Here is a 19,603-nt window from a genome sequence, read left to right on the forward strand (position 1 = left end):
TATTTTGTTAATGGAGGGAGGGGGATTAGAGTATCATTCTGACATGTTGGTGGTGGGGATCAAACTTGGAATCCGATTCTTGAGAGTCAATTGCTTATTAATCCACTGTTTCACCTCCCTGCCTGCTCTGAGTTTGTTCTTTTGTCTGTTAAATGGATATAGCAACCCAGGAATGTTTATGGAGCTAATGTACTAAGACACCATGCACAGTATCTTTTAAGAAAACCCACCCAAAAATTGTTTTAATAGGTAGTAGGCTTCTCTATGACTTTTCATTGTTATCTAAGTGGTATGCAGGACCAAACCACCGACAACAAACCACTTGAGTTAAAGTGATTGCTATCTTTTGAAACAGACCCCACCGGATTAATACACACACACACACACACGCGCATTGGTGTCATCCATTAAGTGTGAAATTTGCTGCCATCTTATTAAACATTTAATTAGATACTTTAATGAACTTGATTAAAACCACTTTAGTTAGATAGTAGCATGCCTGCCCCTTCCTTTAGTCAGGTTTACTTAAATATTATGTGATAGTAGGGAATTTTCCATTTTCTGACTGATCTGTGTAAACTAATTCTTCCTCTCCCCTATCACTACTATCCTACTTTAGTGTATTTGTTTTTTTGTCTGTTTTTCTCACACCATTTATTTTATTTTTAAAATATTTATTTATTTATTTCCCCTTTTGTTGTCCTTGTTTTTTATTGTTGTGGTTATTGTTATCATTGTTGGAGAGGACAGAGAGAAATGGAGAGAGGAGGGGAAGGCAGAGAGGGGGAGAGAAAGATAGACACCTGCAGACTTGCTTCACCACCTGTGAAGCAATTCCCCTGCAGGTGGGGAGCTGGGGGCTTGAACCGGGATCCTTACTGCTGGTCTTTGCACTACTGCCCGACCCTCTCCCACACCATTTTATTAAGCAAGGACTTTGTCCTGTTTAATGCTATGTCTCCATTCACATGAGCCTAGCACATAATAGTGTACTAATGAATTTAGAAAGAACTATTTAGATTATTTAGGGGAAGAGGATGAAAAATAAACATTGGGGGGGGGTCGGTGGTATCGCAGCGGATTAAGTGCACGTGGCGCAAAGCGCAAGAACCGGCTTAAGGATCCTGGTTCATGCCCCCAGCTCCCCACCTGCAGGGGAGCTACTTCACAGGTAGTGAAACAGGTCGGCAGGTGTCTATCTTTCTCTCCCCTTTGCTGTCTTCCCCATCTCTCTCCATTTCTCTCTGTCCTGTCCAACAAGGAACAACATCAACAACAATAATAACCACAACAAGGCTACAACAACAAGGACAACAAAAGGGGAAAAAAAAAAAAAGGCCTCCAGGAGCGTTGGATTCATGGTGCAGGCATCAAGCCCCAGCAACAACCCTGGAGGCAAATAAATATATAAAGAAACAAACATTGGATAGATGGATTTTTTTTTTAACTCTTAAGACTTTTTTTTTTTAAATCTTTATTTATTGACTAGAGACAGCCAGAAATTGAGGGGGGAAAGGAAGATAGAGAGGGAGAGAGACAGAGAAACACCCTAAGCACTGTTTTACCACGCTTGAAGCTTTCCCCTTGCAGGTGGGGACTGGGGGATTGAACCTGGGTCTTTAAGCACTGTAACGTACTAAACCAGGTGTGCCGTTGCCCAATCCCGGTGGATTCTTTTTACAATGTCTGTATGTGTAGAGCAGGGCAGTGATGCACCTCATTGAGCACACGATGTGCAAGGACTGAGGCTCAAGCTGTAGGTATCTCTGCCACCCCCCCACTCCACCCCTCCCCTCAATTTCTCTCGTCAACTAAAAGAAAAAAAATGTCTCTGTAAGCATATTTGACCCTGGTTGCAGCACATTTATATTTTAAATGTAATGATTTTTGAATATCACTATTTCTGTAACAGTATTTGAGATAAAAGGAAATCATCAGCAACTAGGGGGGAAAAGGCTCACCTAGGGCAGGGGTAGTAGCATAATGGTTATGCAAAGAGACTTTCATGCCTGAGACTCCAAAGTCCCAGGTTCAATCCCCCATATCACCATAAGCGGAGCTGAACTCTGGTTAAAAAAAAAAAAAAGAACAAAAAAAAACTCACTTGGTAGATAAACTGTTGGGCTTGTATGCCTGAGGTTCCTGGTTCAGTCCCCAGCACTGCATATACCAGAGTATACTCTGGCTGCTTTCTCTCCTGTCTTACATGAAACACTATCTCAAAATTTAAAAAAATCTCTGTTTATTGGGTAGACACAGCCAGAAATTTAGGGAAGGGGGTGATAGAGAGGGAGAGAGACACCTGCAGCACTGCTTCACTCGTGATGCTTCCCCCTGCAGGTGGGCAGTAGATACGCGAGCCACTGTAACATGTATGCTTAAGCAGATGGCACCACCACCTGGCACCTGAAACACTATCTTATACGTAATCAGTCGGAAAAAAAAAAGGAAAAGGAAATCATCAGCTTAGATATTCTCAAAAGTTTCTAGAATCTTCTTGATTTTGGAAGAGGCAGTAGAGTTGCTGTTGATGAAGAGTGATTTGTGCTATACTATCTTTGGAGCAGTTGCTATTCACTGGTTCCAAGTTAGTATGGTAAACCAGTGCTTGTTATTTTCTTGAGATGAGTTAGGATTTACCATCTCTGTTTTCTTGGGTCTGTGGATTGATAAGCTGCCATATCTGTTCTGGTAGCAGTAATAGATGCTACTACTTTCTCTGCTCTTTGATTTGGAATGTTATTGTCTAGGGATTCAGCTGAAAAGACATCAATGTAGGGCAGGGGTGGAACGTGGAGCATGTCTAACCCAGGGACCATATACTCTGGAGAAATAATTTCCTGTGGCCCTACTAATGCAACTGAAGGCAGGAATTGAGATTCAGTAAGTGCTGATTTTTTAAAAAATTTTTATATTTATTCCCTTTTGTTGCCTTTGTTGTTTTTTTATTGTTGTAGTTATTGTTATAGATGTCGTTGTTGGATAGGACAGAGAGAAATGGAGAGAGGAGGGAAACACGGGGGGGGGGGGGGAGAAAGATAGACACCTGGGGGTCGGGCGGTGGCGCAGTGGGTTAAGCGCATGTGGCGCAAAGCGCAGGAACCGGTGTAAGGGATCCTGGTTCGAGCCCCCGGCTCCCCACCTGCAGGGGAGTCGCTTCACAGGCGGTGAAGCAGGTCTGCAGGTGTCTGTCTTTCTCTCCCCTTCTCTGTCTTCCCCTCCTCTCTCCATTTCTCTCTGTCCTATCCAACAACGAATTGCGTCAACAAGGGCAATAATAATAACCACAACGAAGCTACAACAAGGGTAACAAAAGGGGGGGAAAATGGCCTCCAGGAGCGGTGGATTCATGGTGCAGGCACCGAGCCCAGCAATAACCCTGGAGGAGGAAAAAAAAAAAAAAAGAAAGAAAGAAAGACACCTGCCGACCTGCTTCACCACCTGTGAATCAACTCCCCTGCAGGTGGGGAGTCGGAGGCTGAAACCAGATCCTTGTACTGGTCCTTGTGCTTTGCGCCACCTGCGCTTAACCTGCTGCACTACTGCCCGATTCCCAAGTGCTAATTTTTAAGTTGATCATTTTGTATATTGGTGTTATAAATATCCAAATGGCGTTTGGAAAAAAGAAGTTTCCCTACCCCTGTATAGAGCAGTGGGGAAGTTGAGTTGGTCAGTCTAGCCTTGGAAATCCTAAACATACAAAAAGTTAGCTTGTTGTGTAATCTGATACTCTTGAGATATCAGAGTTACTAGTATCTGATATGAACTAGGGTTCATGTCCAGGTCTCCCTAACTATAACAGATATTCTTCTACAGTTGATTTGTTTGTTCCAGGCTCAAAAAACAAAAACAAAGCAAAGCAAAAAAAAAACCCAACGTGTGTTGACCTGCTTATTGTATTCTTAGGTCTGTTGTTTCTCCTCTCCTCCCTTCTTTCACATTCCATTTATTTCTTGAATAAATTAGGTAACTTGTTTTGCAGGAATTCTAATATTCTATGTGTGAATAATTACTTCTTAAGGTTCTTATTAATTTACAATATCTAATTTCTTCTATGTCCTTGAAAGAAAATAATGAATTTTATTAGATTTGGTTCAGTTTATATGTGTTGTTTTTGGTATGCTTTATGGGCTGTATACTCCATAATATGTATACATCAAAAATAATTTATTATCTAACAGTTTAGTGATGCTATCATTAATTATTAGGTTTAGGTATTAATGATCTTTTACTTTCGTTTCAGAAAAACTTGATTCTTTGCTCTCAGACTACGATATCCTCTCTTTATCCAATATCCAACAGCATTCAGTAAGAAAAAGGGATCTACATGCATCAACACATTTAGAAACACTCCTAACTTTTTCAGCTTTAAAAAGGTAATTTGAATTATTCTATGATAATATGGGGGCTGTGGGGGACTTGCTTTATAATAGTGGAACCATAAGGGTGTTTGCTGAAATCTTAGAAACTTATATTTTAATGATTGTAACTGATGCAGTGTATCATGATTCTTATATACTGTGTTCATTTCTAAAATTCATCTGACTTAAAAAACACAATAAAGTCCATCCTGGTGAGCATCAACAGCAAATAAATATCCTAAAGGTATTGATCCTAATTTCCTGTTCATGGAGTTCAAACAAAAATTTTTAATTCATTGCATTTTTTAAAATTATTTATTTATTTATTTTTATTTATTTTCCCTTTTGTTGCCCTTGTTGTCTTTTTATTGTTGTTGTAGTTATTATTGTTGTTGTTATTGATGTCATCGTTGGATAGGACAGAGAGAAATGGAGAGAGGAGGGGAAGACAGAGAGGGCAAAGACGGACACCTGCAGACCTGCTTCACTGCCTGTGAAGGGACTCCCTTGCAGGTGGGGAGCCGGGGCTCGAACCAGGATCCTTATGCCGGTCCTTGAGCTTTGTGTCACATGCGCTTAACCCGCTGAGCTACTGCCCGACTCCCCGTTGCATTTTTAATACCTTAAATTTTTGGTGCTACTGTAAAACTGTTAACTGTGTACTTTTACCTTAGCTTTATACAAGCATATGAAGACACCGAAGTTAAGAGGGAAAGGATTTGTTTAGTATGCCATGGTCTCATGGTAAACGGAATCTAGAATTCATGTTGTTTCTATTTTGAGTTATTTTATATAAATTGGTAGAAGTTTTTAAATTTTATTTTTAACTTTTTTATTAGTGATTTATGGGGTTACAAATTAATAGGGGCACCGTTCTACACCATTCCCACCACCAGAGTTCTATTTCCCCACTTAAAAAAAAATATTTTATTTATTCCCTTTTGTTGCCCTTGATGTTTCATTGTTGTTGTTATTGATGTCATCATTATTGGATAGGACAGAGAGAAATGAAGAGAGGAGGGGAAGACAGAGAGGGAGAGAAAGACAGACACCTGCAGACCTGCTTCACCGTTTGTGAAGTGACTCCCCTGTAGGTGGGGAGCCAGGGCTCAAACTGGGATCTTTGTGCCGATACTTGCGCTTTGTGCCACTTGCGCTTAACCCGTTGCGCTACCGCCTGACTCCCTATTTCCCCACTTTCAACAATAGCCACCGTAATTCTTTCAACTTCTTGGATGAGTTGACCTTTTTTTTTTTTTTTATGTGTTTAAACTCCAGAAACTTCTTATAAATTGCTTTTGGAAAGCTTTAGCTAATATGAAAAAACACTCAGAAAATACAGATGGGTCATATTGTTCTTTATTTATGAAATTGAGTCCAGCATTGGATCTGAGGACCTGCTGTACCTGCTCTAATTTTTCTTACGTGTATTATTGTTTCTCTAACTTGTTTCTTGCTCCTTTTCCCCCTCAGTAAAATTAGAGGGAGAGAAAGAGACCATAGCAGTGAAGCTTCTTCAGTGCTTTTGGTAGCTGGGCTTGAACCTGGGCCCTGAATTTGGCAAAACAGTGCACAAGCCAAGTGAGCTATTTTGTTGGCCCTCTGACTTGTTTCTCTTTTCTGTCTTGTCTTTTTTCTAAATATTTTATTTATTTTACTTTTTTGTTGCCCTTGTTGTTTTTATCATTGTGTGGTTGTTATTATTGTTGTTATTGATGTCGTTGTTGCCGGATAGAGAGAAATGAAGAGAGGAGGGGGAGACAGAGAGGGGAAGAGAAAGACAGACACCTGCAGACCTGCTTCACCGCCTGTGAAGCAACCCCCCTGCAGGTGGGGAGCCTGGGGCTTAAACCAGGATCCTTACACGGGTCCTCGAGTTTAGCGCCATGTGCACTTAACCTGCTGCGCTGCAGCCCAACCCTCTCTCTCTTGTCTTATATAACACTTATTTTCTCATGTAGTAATGAAATCTTTTAAAAGTATTAAATAATATCCACTTAACTTTTTCTTTGTGGATGATAAGAAAGAGAAATGTGTCATTTATTTTATAGCACTTCTGTCTTAAATGTTTGGTGTGAAACATACTCACCTAACAATAAGAGAACTTTATACTAGGTACTTTAAAATATTTTCTTTCATTTGATCCTTCTAATCACTGCCTAGAAGTGACACACACATAATATCTTAATAGATGAAGTTCTTAGGTTCAGAGTTTAAGGCCAAGTGCAAACAGTGATTGAGTGGCAGAGCTGGGATTTGTTTCAGTCTTTTCAGACTCTAAAGCCCATACTGTCTTTCCTTCTTGTTATATTGTGCTATTAATGCATAAAGGAAAAAATTGCTTTCTTGAAATTACCAGTTTGTATAGGACTGAACTTAACCTTATACAAAGGCAATTCATCACTTGGTGGTTATAACTAATGAGAAAATTTCCTGTTTTTAGATAGTAAAGCACAATAATTTAAGATTATACGATTAAATTTCTATTTAACTGTTGTGGGAATCATAGAGCGCATGATGAGTTAGAAAGTTAATTTTATAAAATAATCTATTTAACATTTGCCTGGAAATTAATTTTCTCTTACTGCAAGTCAATAAATAGTATTATTCTATATTAATAAGTTGTACATATTAATACATTTTTTGATAATGTTATAATTTTGGGGGAAAGGTTTGATATTTATTTATTCTTGAAGGATTTGATCCAAATTCACAATTCCTGGTGTCACATATTCCAGACTGATGTTTTGTTTTCTCTCTCTCTGATTAAAAAGAATAAATTAGATGGCATAGTGGTTATGCAAAGAGACTCTCAGTCCTGAAGCTCAGAGGGCCCAGGTTCATTCCTCTACACCACCACCATAAACCAGAGCTGAGCAGTGCTCTGGTAAGGAAAAAAAAAGAAAAAAAAAAAAAAGATCTAAGTTTGTTACATAGGCTGGAAGCATATATAATGCCCCAAATTCAAGTCCCAGGCAACCATAAGCCAGAGCTGAGCAGTGCTCTGGTAAAAAGAAAAAGAGGAAAACAAACAAACAAAACAAAACAAAAAACCACATTGACTAACATCCTGTTAGAGCACAAAGGAAAAGATTAGAAATTAGAAAAAAAAAATTTGCCATCACTTGTTCCTTGTCTTTAGAGTAGAGTAAATTCTTTGAGTAATTCTGTTGATTTTTTCTGGAAAGAACATTAAATATAATGTTGAGACTCCTGGAGAGCGTTGAAACTAAATAATAGGGCATTTACAACAGGGGTTCTTTTCAAAGTTCTCAACATAACTGAGGAAAATCTTAACTGTTAATATGTGGGAAGATAAGTTTTAGAATAGCAGGAGAAAAATGTTACAAGGGTTTTTGAAATAGCATTCTGTCGTCTCTTTCTGTACAACCATTAGAAAACCACAAGCAAACTAAAATTACCTTGTTATGTTCAGAAAGTTAAAAATATTTGTTGCCATGGAGACCGTCTCAGTCTAGATTCTTCTTGGCCGTCCAGACTTATGCAAACCCATAGGGAAGTAGCATTTCATATTTTCAACACCACAGCTCATAAAATTTGTTCCTGTGGCTGGAGTGAACAGCATACCTTTCTTTATCTTTGGTGTTATGGGCTTATTGAAAGGACTCTAAATAATAACCAACAAATTGTTTTACCACACCCAGTTTTTTTGTTTGTTCGTTTTTTATGCCAGAGCCAAACTCCTAGAAAACAAAAGAATGTTAATCCCAAACAACAAGGGCAACAAAAGGGAAAATAAATACATATAAATTTTTTTTTTTAAATCAGAAAAAAAAAAAGAATGTTAATCCAACCAAAGAACTGGAATTGATTTCCTAATGTCTTTGTTGAATACCTTTTTTTTTTTCCCCCCCTTATGGTAACTCTGGACTAATTTAATTTATAAGATAAAAATTTTTAAATAAATTAACTTATTTTGAGAGACAGGGGAAATAGAAAGAGAACCAGACATCATTCTAGTACATGTGCTGCTGGGGATTGAACTCAGACCTCATGCTTGAGAGTCCAGCGATCCATTCACTATACTACCTCCCAGACCATTAAGATAAATTTTCTTTAGAAGGAGAAAGCAATAGCGCTTTTAGGTATAAAAAGTAGTCTTTATTAATTTTGCACAACAGATCACTAAAGGCAGAATATTTGAAGCTTTTGAGTGATATGCTAGAGTTATTTGAAATAAAAAAGTTCAATTTCCAGTTTCCCCATTAACTGGCTTTTAACCTCAAGTCTCCAAGGCTCAGTTTCACTGTATGAGATAGAGGTAGTCTTATAGACTACTGGCACTGTCCAATAGATAGTGTCTAATAATTTACAATATTATTAATATCCTTTAAAAATTAATACAAGCAGGGGCCAGGCCATAGTACAGCAGGTCAGTAGCACAGCGAGTTAAGCGCACATGACGCAAAGCACGTGGACAGCATAGGGATCCCAGTTTGAGCCCTGGCTCCCCATCTACAGGGGGAGTTGCTTCATAAGCAGTGAAACAGGTCTGCAGGTGTCTATATTTTCTCCCTCTCTCTGTCTTCCCCTCCTCTCCATTTCTCTCTGTCCTGTCCAACAACAACAACAGCAGTAACAATAATATAGCAACAACAAGGGCAACAAAAATGGGAAAAAAAATGGCTTCCAGGAGCTGTGGATTCCTAGTGCAGGCACTGAGCCTCAGCAATAACTCTGGAGGCAAAAAAAAAAAAGCAGATTCCAGCATATATTGATCAGTGGCTATTGATCATATATTGATATTTCAGAGTGGCTAGAAAATATGACTGTAAGCTTGCTGACTTTTTCCCCCCACCCTCTAACAACTTCTTTTTTCCCAAAAACTTCTTTTTTCTGGTTTATGGTAGTGCTGGGGGTTGAACCTGGGACCTTTGGTGCCTAAGTAATGAAAAGTCTGAAAACTTCTTAAAGCTAAAAGAATGAATCTTATTCCTGTTTCCAGGAGATATGTTGCTGTAAGTAATTACTAAAACTGCTCAATTTAAATAGTGTTGTACTAACCCTTCTTACATTTTAAGAAAGTTTAAATGAAAATTAGGCGGGGGTGGGATGAGGGTGGGCTAGGTGATGGTGTACTGGTTCACAGTGCATGTATTACCATGCATAATGACCCAAATTCAAGCCTCCGTCTTCACCTGCAGTGGGAAAGCTTTCCAAGTGGTGAAGCAGTGCTGCTGGTATCTCTCTGCCTCTCTCGTTCATTTTTATTATCTTTATTTATTTATTGGATAGAGACAGCCAGAAAAGGAAGGATGTGCTAGAGAAGGAGAGAGAGACACCTGCAACACTGTTTCACTGCTTGTGAAGTTTTCCTTCTGCAGGTGGGGGCTAGGAGGTTGAACCTGGGTCCTTGCACTCAACCAGGTGCACCACCACTTGGCCTTCCCCTTTCTGTCTCTGTCTCTGTCTCCATCTCCCCTCCCTTTCAGGTTGGGGAAATAGCATTAGCAGTAGCACAACAGACTTTCATACCTGAGACACCAGAGCTGTCACGTTCGGTCCGTACCACCATAAGCCAGAGTTTACCTACTTTGATAAAACTAAGTGAATAAAAAGAAAATTGTGTTTTTATTTTATTACCCAGTATAAAATACCGGCATTTCTTTCTTTAGGCATTTTAAATTATATCTTACATCAAGTACTGAACGCTTTTCCCAGAATTTCAAAGTCGTGGTGGTTGATGGTTCTGATGAAAGCGAGCACACTGTCAAGTGGCAGGACTTCTTCAGTGGACATGTGGTTGGTTAGTATGGAGTTTGTGTGCCATTGTGTCTGGGTTATAAGATGTCCAAATCTCACTGGGTCGCATTTTCTTTTGTGGGGAGATGGACAAAGGGTGTCAAAGATATGCTACTTTTTGTTTTGAGTTACATAAGTTTGGAAGCTGAAGTAGTCAAATAGGAGGCTATAAATGTTATTCAGTATGTCATACTAATTAACTGTTTTGATGAATTTCCTCTTACTGATAAGAATTTAGCCTTTCTGTGTCTCTTAGGGAAGAGTTGCAGGCTTACTTTACGAGATACTAAACAGGGAAGTTAGGAGATAGCCATTAACTTTAAGCCTGTTTGTGTTTAAGAAAATATATCATTTACTTCTGGAACTTTCTGCAGTAGGAAAAAAGGTATGAAAATTTTGGAATTATCCAGGTCAAGACCTACATATTCCATATCATAATATATCTTTCTCTAGTTCATTTTTACCCAAAAGTAAGTTTATTTTGGAACAAAACCTACATGTTTGTTTTGTTCTATAATGGATTCTAAATCATTCTCTTAAGCATAAGGGAATGGAAAAAAAAAAAGGTGGTCGGGTGGTAGCACAGCAGGTTAAGTGCACATGGCGCAAAGCGCAAGGACTGGCGTAAGGATCCCAGTTCGAGCCCCCGGCTCCCCACCTGCAGAGGGGTCATCTCACAAGCCACGTAGCAAGCAGGTCTGTAGGTGTCACTATCTTTCTCTTCCCCTCTCTGTCTTACTCTCCTCTCCATTTCTCTCTGTCCTATCCAACAACGACAGCAATAACAAAAACAATAATAATAAAGCATAAGGGAAAGGGAGGTTTCAGGTAATTAGATTTGGGGCTTGCCCTTAAGAGTGAGAAAATGTAGTTTCTTTCTTGGGTTTTTGTTTTTGTTTTGATTTTATTTCTTGGTTATAGATTTCTAGACTTCAACATTATCTAGGCAGATTTCACTCTTAGGAAAGGTGTAGTTGATATTCTTTTGGTAATATTGCATGACTTAGCATTTTGATGTGCATTTTCAATAATGAGCTTTTTTTTTTCCTCTTAAGGTGAGCCGGACTCTAGGGTCCTAGCCCACATAGGAGATGATGATATTACAATAAGAATCAACACAGATGGAGCAGAATATAATATAGAGGTAAATCAATGTGATAATTTTGTTTCAGGAAACTATATCTCTGATTTTTATGTTTCTAATCTCTGTGATTAGCTAGAAAAGTAGGTAGTTTGTTAAAAAGTATTGTCTTGTATATAAGTTGTCATAAGATGTACCCAGTTGAGGGCACATATTACCATATACAAGGACCCGGTTTGGCCTGTTCCCTACCTGCAGGGGGATGCTTCAAAAGCAGTGAAGCAGGTTTGCAGGTATCTGTCTTTCTTTTTCCCTCTTCACGTCCTCCCTGTCTCAATTATCTCTCTATCCTGTCAAATTAAGTAGGGGGGGGGATATGAAAAAGGACCTTTGGGAGAGATGGATTCAGAGTGCTGGCACCTGCCGGGCTAGCGTTGGGGGCATTTCTTCCCGTGCTCTCTGGATTGGAGAGAACTTGACCGGAGCCAACCTGGGCTGCTGCTTACTCAGCGACGTGGGAGAGAGACCAGGAACTCTCTGGTGGAGTGGGAACGCAATGCAAATGCCTTTATTGATCAGAGCAACGCCTTTATATATGTATCTTTAACCGGAAGTGGCAAGTGGGAAAAGGAAATGGCTAGGAGAGGGGGTGGAGAAAAGAGCCCGAAGGTAGAAAACTTCCATAGCAGCTGTTACGAAGGTTCTAACCAGTGGGATTAACCAATACCCTTCAGGCAGGGCAGGTCTCAGGCAAACCAACGATTATGTAAGTAGACCATAGTATCAGTGATGCAGGGGAGCTGGCATAATGCCCAACAGGCACCAAGCCCCAGTGATAACCCCGGTGACAATAATAATAAATAATAATAAAAAGTATGTATCCTGTACTTTCTCCTCCTCCATCTCCATCTTATTATTCTTTCTCCATTGTGCTGGGGGCCAGGCTTGAACCTGGGTTGTACACTTAGCAAAATAGGTGCCCTACCCTGTATTTCTTTTTTTTTTGCCTCCAGGGTTATCACTAAGGCTTATTGCTGGCACTATGAATCCACTGTTCTGGAAGCTATTTTTTTCCTTTTTTTTTTTTTTTTTTTAAATAGGATAGGACAGAGAGAAATTGAGAGGGGAGAGGGGGAAAGGTAAGACACTTGCAGACTTGCTTCACAGCTTGTGAAGTGACCACCACCACCACACACACCCCCACCCCGCAGGTGGGGAGCTAGGGGCTCAAACCAGGATCCTTGCATTTGTGAGCTACCACCTAGCCTCCTCCATAAAAGTGTGGTGGGTTCTATCTTGAGAAATTAAAAAAGGAGGCTGATTTTGGCCCCTCTTCCATTTAAGTACTAGCAGTAGAAATCGTGACCATACTAAGCACATTTGCACAAGACATGTAGCCATGTATCAGATACTAATCTAAAGAAGAAAATTAAGTGATCCTGTATTGTTAGGGAAAAAAAACATTTGATTCATGGGGATATTACCAAAACAGAATACCTCTTCTCCCCCCCCCCCCCAGTACCTCTTATAAAACTGATTTCAATGGCCTGACAGGTGGTGAGGTGGATGAGAGTTGAACTTTTAAGCATAAGGCCCTGGGTTTGAGCCTTGACATTGTGTGTGCCAGAGTGATGTTCTGGGTTGGTCTTTGTCTCTAACATTTTATTTTAATTTTATTTATTTATTTCCCTTTTGTTGCCCTTGTTTTATTGTTGTAGTTACTGTTGTCATTGTTATTGGATAGGAGAGAGAGAGAAGTGGAGAGAGGGGAAGAGAAAGACAGACACCTACAGACCTGCTTCACCGCTTGTGAAGCGACTCCCCTGCAGGTGGGGAGCCGGGGACTCAAACTGGGATCCTTAAACTGGTCCTTGTGCTTTACGCCATGTGCGCTTAACCCGCTGCACTACTGCCCTACTCTGTTGCCCTTGTTTTATTGTTGTTATTGATGTCGTTGGATAAGACAGAGAGAAATGGAGAGAGAAGGGGAAGACAGAAGGAGAGAGAAAGACAGACACCTGCAGACCTGCTTCACGGTTTGTGAAGCGACTCCCCTGCAGGTGGGGAGTCAGGGGCTTGAACCCGGATCCTTATTCGCTTTGTGCCACATGTGCTTAACCTACTGTGCAACCACCCGACTCCCAGCAGATATTTTTTAATCTTTTTTTTTATTATTTATGTATTTATTTCCCCTTTTGTTGCCCTTATTTTTCACTGTTGTTATAGTTATTATTGTTATTGATCTCATCATTGTTAGGACAGAGAGAAATACAGAGAGGAGGGGAAGACAGAGGGGGAGAGAAGGGATAGACACCGGCAGACCTGCTTCACTGCCTGTGAGACGACCCCCACGCAGGTGGGGATTTTTTAATCTTTTTGATTACAGCCATCCTTCTTAGGGGATGGTGTTTTTTTATGACTTTAATTTTCATTTCCACAATGAGTGGATGACTAGATTGTATATGTAATAAATATTTTCATATTTTTAAAATTATCTTTATTTTATTTATTACATAGAAATAGCCAGAAATGGGGAGAGATGGGTGAGATAGAGAGACAGAGAGACACCTGCAGCCCTACTTCACCACTCAAAAAGCTTTCCCCTGCAGGTGAGGACCAGGGGCTTGAACCTGGGTCCTTGTGCACTTTAATGTATGCGATCAGCAAGGTGTGCCACTGCCTGGCCCCATATTTTCTTTTTTCTTTTTTTTTTTAATAATTTATTTCTTTATTGGGGAATTAATGTTTTACATTCAACAGTAAATACAATAGTTTGTACATGCATAACATTCCCCAGATTCCCATTTAACAATACAACCCCCACTATGTCATTCATCATCTTTCATGGACCTGTATTCTCCCCACCCACCCACCCCAGAGTCTTTTACTTTGGTGCAATACGCCAATTCCCTTCAGGCCCCATATTTTCATATCTTACAAACTACCTGATCAGTATCCTTACAAAGGACTTCGGAAAAACTTTTTTTTTTAACTAGGGAAATCTTTCAGATATAGTGATATTTCCTCTGACTTTGTAAGTTTTTAAGAGCTTTTTAAAAATTTATTTATTTATTTATTACTGCATAGAGACAGAAGTTGAGAGGGAGAGAGACAGAGACACCTACAGCTCTGCTTCACCACTCCTGAAGCTTCCCCCCTGCAGGTGGGGACTAAGGCCTTGAAAACAGATCCTTACACACTATAATGTGTATGTTTAACCCGGTGCACCACCGCCTGGCCCCCTTTTAAGAATTTATTCAGTGAATCTGCTACTAAGTTTTAGGCAGATTGTTGCATGTTTCCCTTTTGAAGATGTGTTTGCTTTTTTTCTGTCCATAAAATCCACCATGGCAAAAAGATTATCAAAAACCGGAATGTTAATAGGAGCTAGAATGTAAATTTCACAAGGACAGAAGCTTTGTCTAATGTGCATTGCTGTGAATTCACCACCTGGAATAGTAGGTGTTACATAACTTCTTAAAAGTCAAATTCTAGAGGGAGAAGGGAGCGAATGAGCGAGCGAGTTAGTTCTGAGCATCACTTTGTGATCCGCAGTGTCAGGGATTAAACCCCAAACTTTACACTTATGTAACATATGCTTTACTGCTGAGCAACTTTCCCTGCCTTGTAAGTATTTTTAAATAATTGATTGGAAATAGGTATGCATCTTTCTTTAAGATCTTCTAAAAGATTTTAGAACTTGGGTGAAATAGTGCTCCCCCCCAAACAAATAAAACCAGAATAGCTAGGGAGGTGGTAGGTGAGAAGGTAGAGTGTAAGACCCAGGTTAAGTCTACATCAGCACATAGACAAAGTTCTGATCTGTATGTCTCTGTCCTCCTTTCTCCCTCCCCCTAATCGTTTTTAAAAGTATGCAAATAATGTATTTATTTACAGTGTAAAAATGCTACAATAAAATTACCAGAGCACTACTCAGCTCTGGTTTATGGTAGTTCTGGGGGTTGAATTTGGAACCTCTGATGCCTTAGGCATGAAAGTCTTTTTGCATAACCATTACGCTATCTTGTCATCCCTGAAATTTTTTTTTAATATTTATTTTATTTATTTATTCCCTTTTGTTGCTCTTGTTTTATTGTTACAGTTATTATTGTTGTTGTCGTTGTTGGATAGGACAGAGAGAAATGGAGAGAGGAGGGGAAGACAGAGAGGAGGAGAGAAAGACAGACACCTGCAGACCTGCTTCTCCGCCTGTGAAGAGACTCCCCTGCAGGTGGGGAGCTGGGGTTCGAACTGGGATCCTTATGCCGGTCCTTGTGCTTTGCGCCACCTGCGCTTAACCCGCTGTGCTACAGCCCGACTCCCCCTGAAATTATTTTTTAAATGACCTGTTTACTTTGAAATGAATGTCACTAAGAACAAGAAAGAATATTGTAAGAATTTAATGTTTAGGGGAGTCGGGCGGTAGCGCAGTGGGTTAAGCGCACGTGGTGCAAAGCGCAAAGACTGGCGTAAAGATCCCGGTTCGAGCACCCGGCTCCCCACCTGCAGGGGAGTCTCTTCACAGGCAGAGAAGCAGGTCTGGAGTTGTCTGTCTTTCTCTCTCCCCCCTCTGTCTTCCCCTTCTCCCTCCATTTCTCTCTGTCCTATCCAACAACGACAACAATAAAACAACAAGGGCAACAAAAGGGAATAAATAAATAAAATCTTTTTAAAAAAAAAAGAATTTAATGTTTAGGAATTCTTTTTTTTCCCCATCTCATTTATTTTTTGTTTTGTTGTAGCCACTTTGGAGACTAATTAATGATACCAAAGACAGAAGAGTATTAGTTTATAAATCTGAAGATATTAAGAATGTCTCACGTTTGCAGTCTCCAAAAGTTTGTGGCTATATAAATGCAGATAATGAAGAATTCCTTCCAAGTGAACTGGTGGACAGAGAGCCTGATGGTAAGAATTTAAAACTTTTATTTCAAAGTAGGAAAAATGGATTACAGCTGTCTTCAATAGAAGTGACTATTAACTAGTGAAAAAAATAACACAGATACTGAATAATTGTATTTGTATTAAAAATAGTTTTCTTTTGAAATTTGTATGTTAATATTATGTATAAGAGCTGAAAATTCTAGAAAGGATTAGTAACAATAAAAATCAAACCTAAGCAAAGTTTGGTGAAAGGAGAAATTGATCTGAGGGGAGATGTTTTTTATTTGCAGGTATTTGGAAATGACTATTGCTGTTGAGAAAAGCAATCATGTATTAACACATTAGTTGGTAGCAAGAGAAATGACTACTATTCAGAAACAAGATAGTGTTTCTGAACACTATCTTGGGAGACATCAGTTTAGAGTCACTTAGAAACAGCCATTTTGGAGGACCATTCTGTTCTCATTTGGAAAATCTTAGAAAATTTTACTAGCATTTTAAAAATTTTTTATTTTTAAAATGGAGATACTAGCAAAATCATAGGATAAGAGGGGTACAGTTGCACACAATTTCCACCATCAGAACTCCTTACCCCATTCTCCCCCCATTTTTCCTATTCTTTTTTGAATATTTTATTTATTTATTTATTTATATTATTGGATAGAGACAGAGAAATTGAGAGGGAACAGGGAGACAGACAAGGAAAGAGACAGACACCGGCAGCCCTGCCTCACCTCTTGTGAAGCTTTCTCCCTGCAGGTGGGAACCAGGGGCTTGAACCCAGATTCTTGCATATTATAATATGTGCGTTGAACCAAGTGCACCACCACCTGTCCCTCAGCTTTTTTATTCTTTATTTTATTTTGTTTATTTATTTATTTTAAATATTCTGCTACTCTTTTATTTTTACCAGAGCAATGCTCAGCTCTGGCTTATGATGCTTCAGGGGATTGAACCTGGGACTTTGGAGTCTCAGGCAAGAGATTCTCTTTGCATAACCATTCTTCTTCTAGCATTTGCATAACCATTATGGTATCTATCCCCACTCAAAGCTTTCCTATTCTTTATCCCTCTGGGAGTATGGACCCAAGATCATTATGAGATGCAGAAGGTGGAAGGTCTGGCTTCTGTAATTGCTTCCCCACTGAACATGAGTGTTGGCAGGTCAATCCATACTCCCAGCCTGTCTCTCTCTTTTTCTAATGGGAAGCCAGGGGCTCGAACCGGGATTTTTACGCCAGTCCTTGGCTTTGTGCCACATGCACTTAACCCGCTGCACTACCACCTGACTCCCTTTAGGTATATTCTAAGGGCCCCCTAGTTTTAATAGTTTTGCCTGAGTCTGACAGCTAACATGCAGGTGGACCCAAGGTATTGTCTGGGGAGATGGTGTCATAGTTGGAAAAAGGACTAGAAAGCTGGATTAGGGAAGAGAGTAGCTCCCAAATATGGGAAAATTATATAAATATTGTTAACTATAAACCCCATTGATTTGATCTAGGGACCATATTGAGCCCAGGAGCCTATGTAACCTCTGCATCCCTGTAGGACTAAACTCGCATTCTGTGGTCACAGCTAGGAACATTCCAGGCTGCACTAATTTCAGGACCCGTCTTCCTCCAGTGGTAGAGTATGTTGCCCAACCTACCTTCGGAGAATGGTACAGTCCCTACCGTTGTTGATCCACTTTGAGGGCCAGGTCCGATAGGGACCCAAAGAGGGGTCCATTATGTTGTTCCTGATGGAGATGACCAATGACAGTGGAGAGAGGGATCTATTCGAGGTCTAGGCTCATCATGTATGTGTGGAAATCCCAGGATGCCCCAACTAGGGCCCCAGCTGATGGGGTGGCCTGGTAGTTACCAAAGAGTCACCATTAAAGTGTGCCGGTCTCTTGCCCATATCCAGCTTTTGCATTCCTTACTTTGTCTGAAAAATATGGAACACTTCCAAGAATTTGCTTGTCATCCTTGTGCAGGGGCCATGCTAATCTTCTCTGTATCGTTCCAGTTTTAGTTTATGTGCTGCCAAAGTGAACACTCTAGCATTTTATTTCACCAATAAAGAAATTCTTTTTTTCCTTTTTTTTTTTTTTTTTTTTGATAGAACAGAGAGAAGTTCAGAGAGGAGGGGGAGATAGAAAGGGAGAGAGAAAGGTAGATTCCTGTAGACCTGCTTCACCACTCATGAAGCTTGCCTCTAGAGGTAGGGAGCAGGGGCTTGAACCTGGATCCTTGCGCAGGTTAAGCATACTATGTGTGCTTAACTGGGGGCACCACTGCCTGCCCTCCCCAATAAAGAAATTCTTAAACAGTTTGATAACTTTTAAAAAAATTTTTTAACATTTTTTTAATTTTTAAATTATCTCTATTTATTTATTGGATAGAGACAGCCAGAAATTGAGAGGGTAGGAGGAGATAGAAAGGGAGAGAGACACCTGCAGGTGGGGACTGGGGGCTCAAACCTGGATCCTTGCACATTGTAATGTGCACTCAACCAGGTGCGCCACCACCCAGCCCCGATAACTTCTTAATAAAAATATCCTATTAATACAAACTTATTATTTGACTCTTTGGATATTGCCACTTTTACTTTGGTTACTTAGAGACTTCCAGAAGAAACTGACAGCATCATAGCCCAGCAGTAATAAACTTTAAGTAGTTTTATAAAATCTCCTCATCTTAAAAGAAGACACTTCCCCTTGGTTATGAATTTTGTGTTTAAAAACCTCATAAAGATATTCAGCTAAGTATACTCAACTCAGTCATGTATGTTTCAAGAATATGGTAGATTGAAAGTGTTACTATCAAATCTCCTTGTTTTGATGAATTTTGGTTTAATAGTGCATACAAATTCATATTAGAGCTTCTTCATCGGGCGAAGAGAAGAGCTGAGCCTGATCCCATGAAGAACACGTGTAAATTATTGGTGGTAGCAGATCATCGCTTTTACAAGTACATGGGCAGAGGGGAAGAGAGCACAACTACAAACTACTTAGTAAGTATATGATACTGGGTAAGGTATTGGAATAAAAGCTTTTGTAGTGGGTGAGGGTAGATAGCATAATGGCTGTGCAGAGAGACCCATGCCTGGGATTAGTCCTCCCCACCACCATCAACCAGAGCTGAGCAGTGCTCTGGTTAAAAAAAAAAAAAAAAAAAATGTAGGCATGCAGATTCCATTTAAGCAAAGATAACTAAGTAGTGATTCTAATTTCACATATTTGGAAACCTGTTTTACCTTAAAATTAATATTTTCTTTTCTTTTTTTTTTTTGGTGGTAGCTGGGGTTATAGCTCTCTGAGAGAACAGACTGACAGTGACCTCAAATTAATATTTTCTGCTTATTAGAATTATTTTTTTTCTGTGTATTAAAAACTGAGACATTCAATCAACTCCCCCTCTCATATTAATTAAATAGTGATTTATATGATTATAAGTTAATAGGAGTGTACATAAACACCATTCCCACCACCAAAAGATTGTGTCCCAACTCATCCTCCCCTCCACACCCA

The 19,603-nt window shown here is 39.7% G+C and overlaps 1 protein-coding gene and 1 non-coding gene across 3 annotated transcripts in view; one reads left to right on the top strand and one right to left on the bottom strand.

Moving 5' to 3' along the window:
• ADAM17 (ADAM metallopeptidase domain 17) overlaps positions 1 to 19,603 on the top strand; it is a 59,134-nt gene that overhangs the window by 13,218 nt on the left and 26,313 nt on the right. The window contains exons 2-6 of one of the 2 annotated variants that reach the window (XM_007522244.3): positions 4,244 to 4,376; positions 9,998 to 10,128; positions 11,180 to 11,268; positions 15,948 to 16,113; positions 18,953 to 19,086. In XM_007522244.3, the coding sequence (XP_007522306.1) occupies positions 4,244 to 4,376; positions 9,998 to 10,128; positions 11,180 to 11,268; positions 15,948 to 16,113; positions 18,953 to 19,086 (653 nt within the window). Of the gene's footprint in view, positions 1 to 4,243; positions 4,377 to 9,997; positions 10,129 to 11,179; positions 11,269 to 15,947; positions 16,114 to 18,932; positions 19,087 to 19,603 lie in introns of those variants that run through there. The other variant, XM_060187004.1, reaches the window with a different exon arrangement.
• LOC132537819 (U6 spliceosomal RNA) lies at positions 18,022 to 18,129 on the bottom strand. Its single transcript, XR_009549245.1, has one exon. It is a non-coding gene; the product is annotated as a U6 spliceosomal RNA (small nuclear RNA).

This window comes from Erinaceus europaeus, chromosome 3 (genome assembly GCF_950295315.1).
Source record: "Erinaceus europaeus chromosome 3, mEriEur2.1, whole genome shotgun sequence".
NCBI classification, from domain to species: domain Eukaryota; kingdom Metazoa; phylum Chordata; class Mammalia; order Eulipotyphla; family Erinaceidae; genus Erinaceus; species Erinaceus europaeus.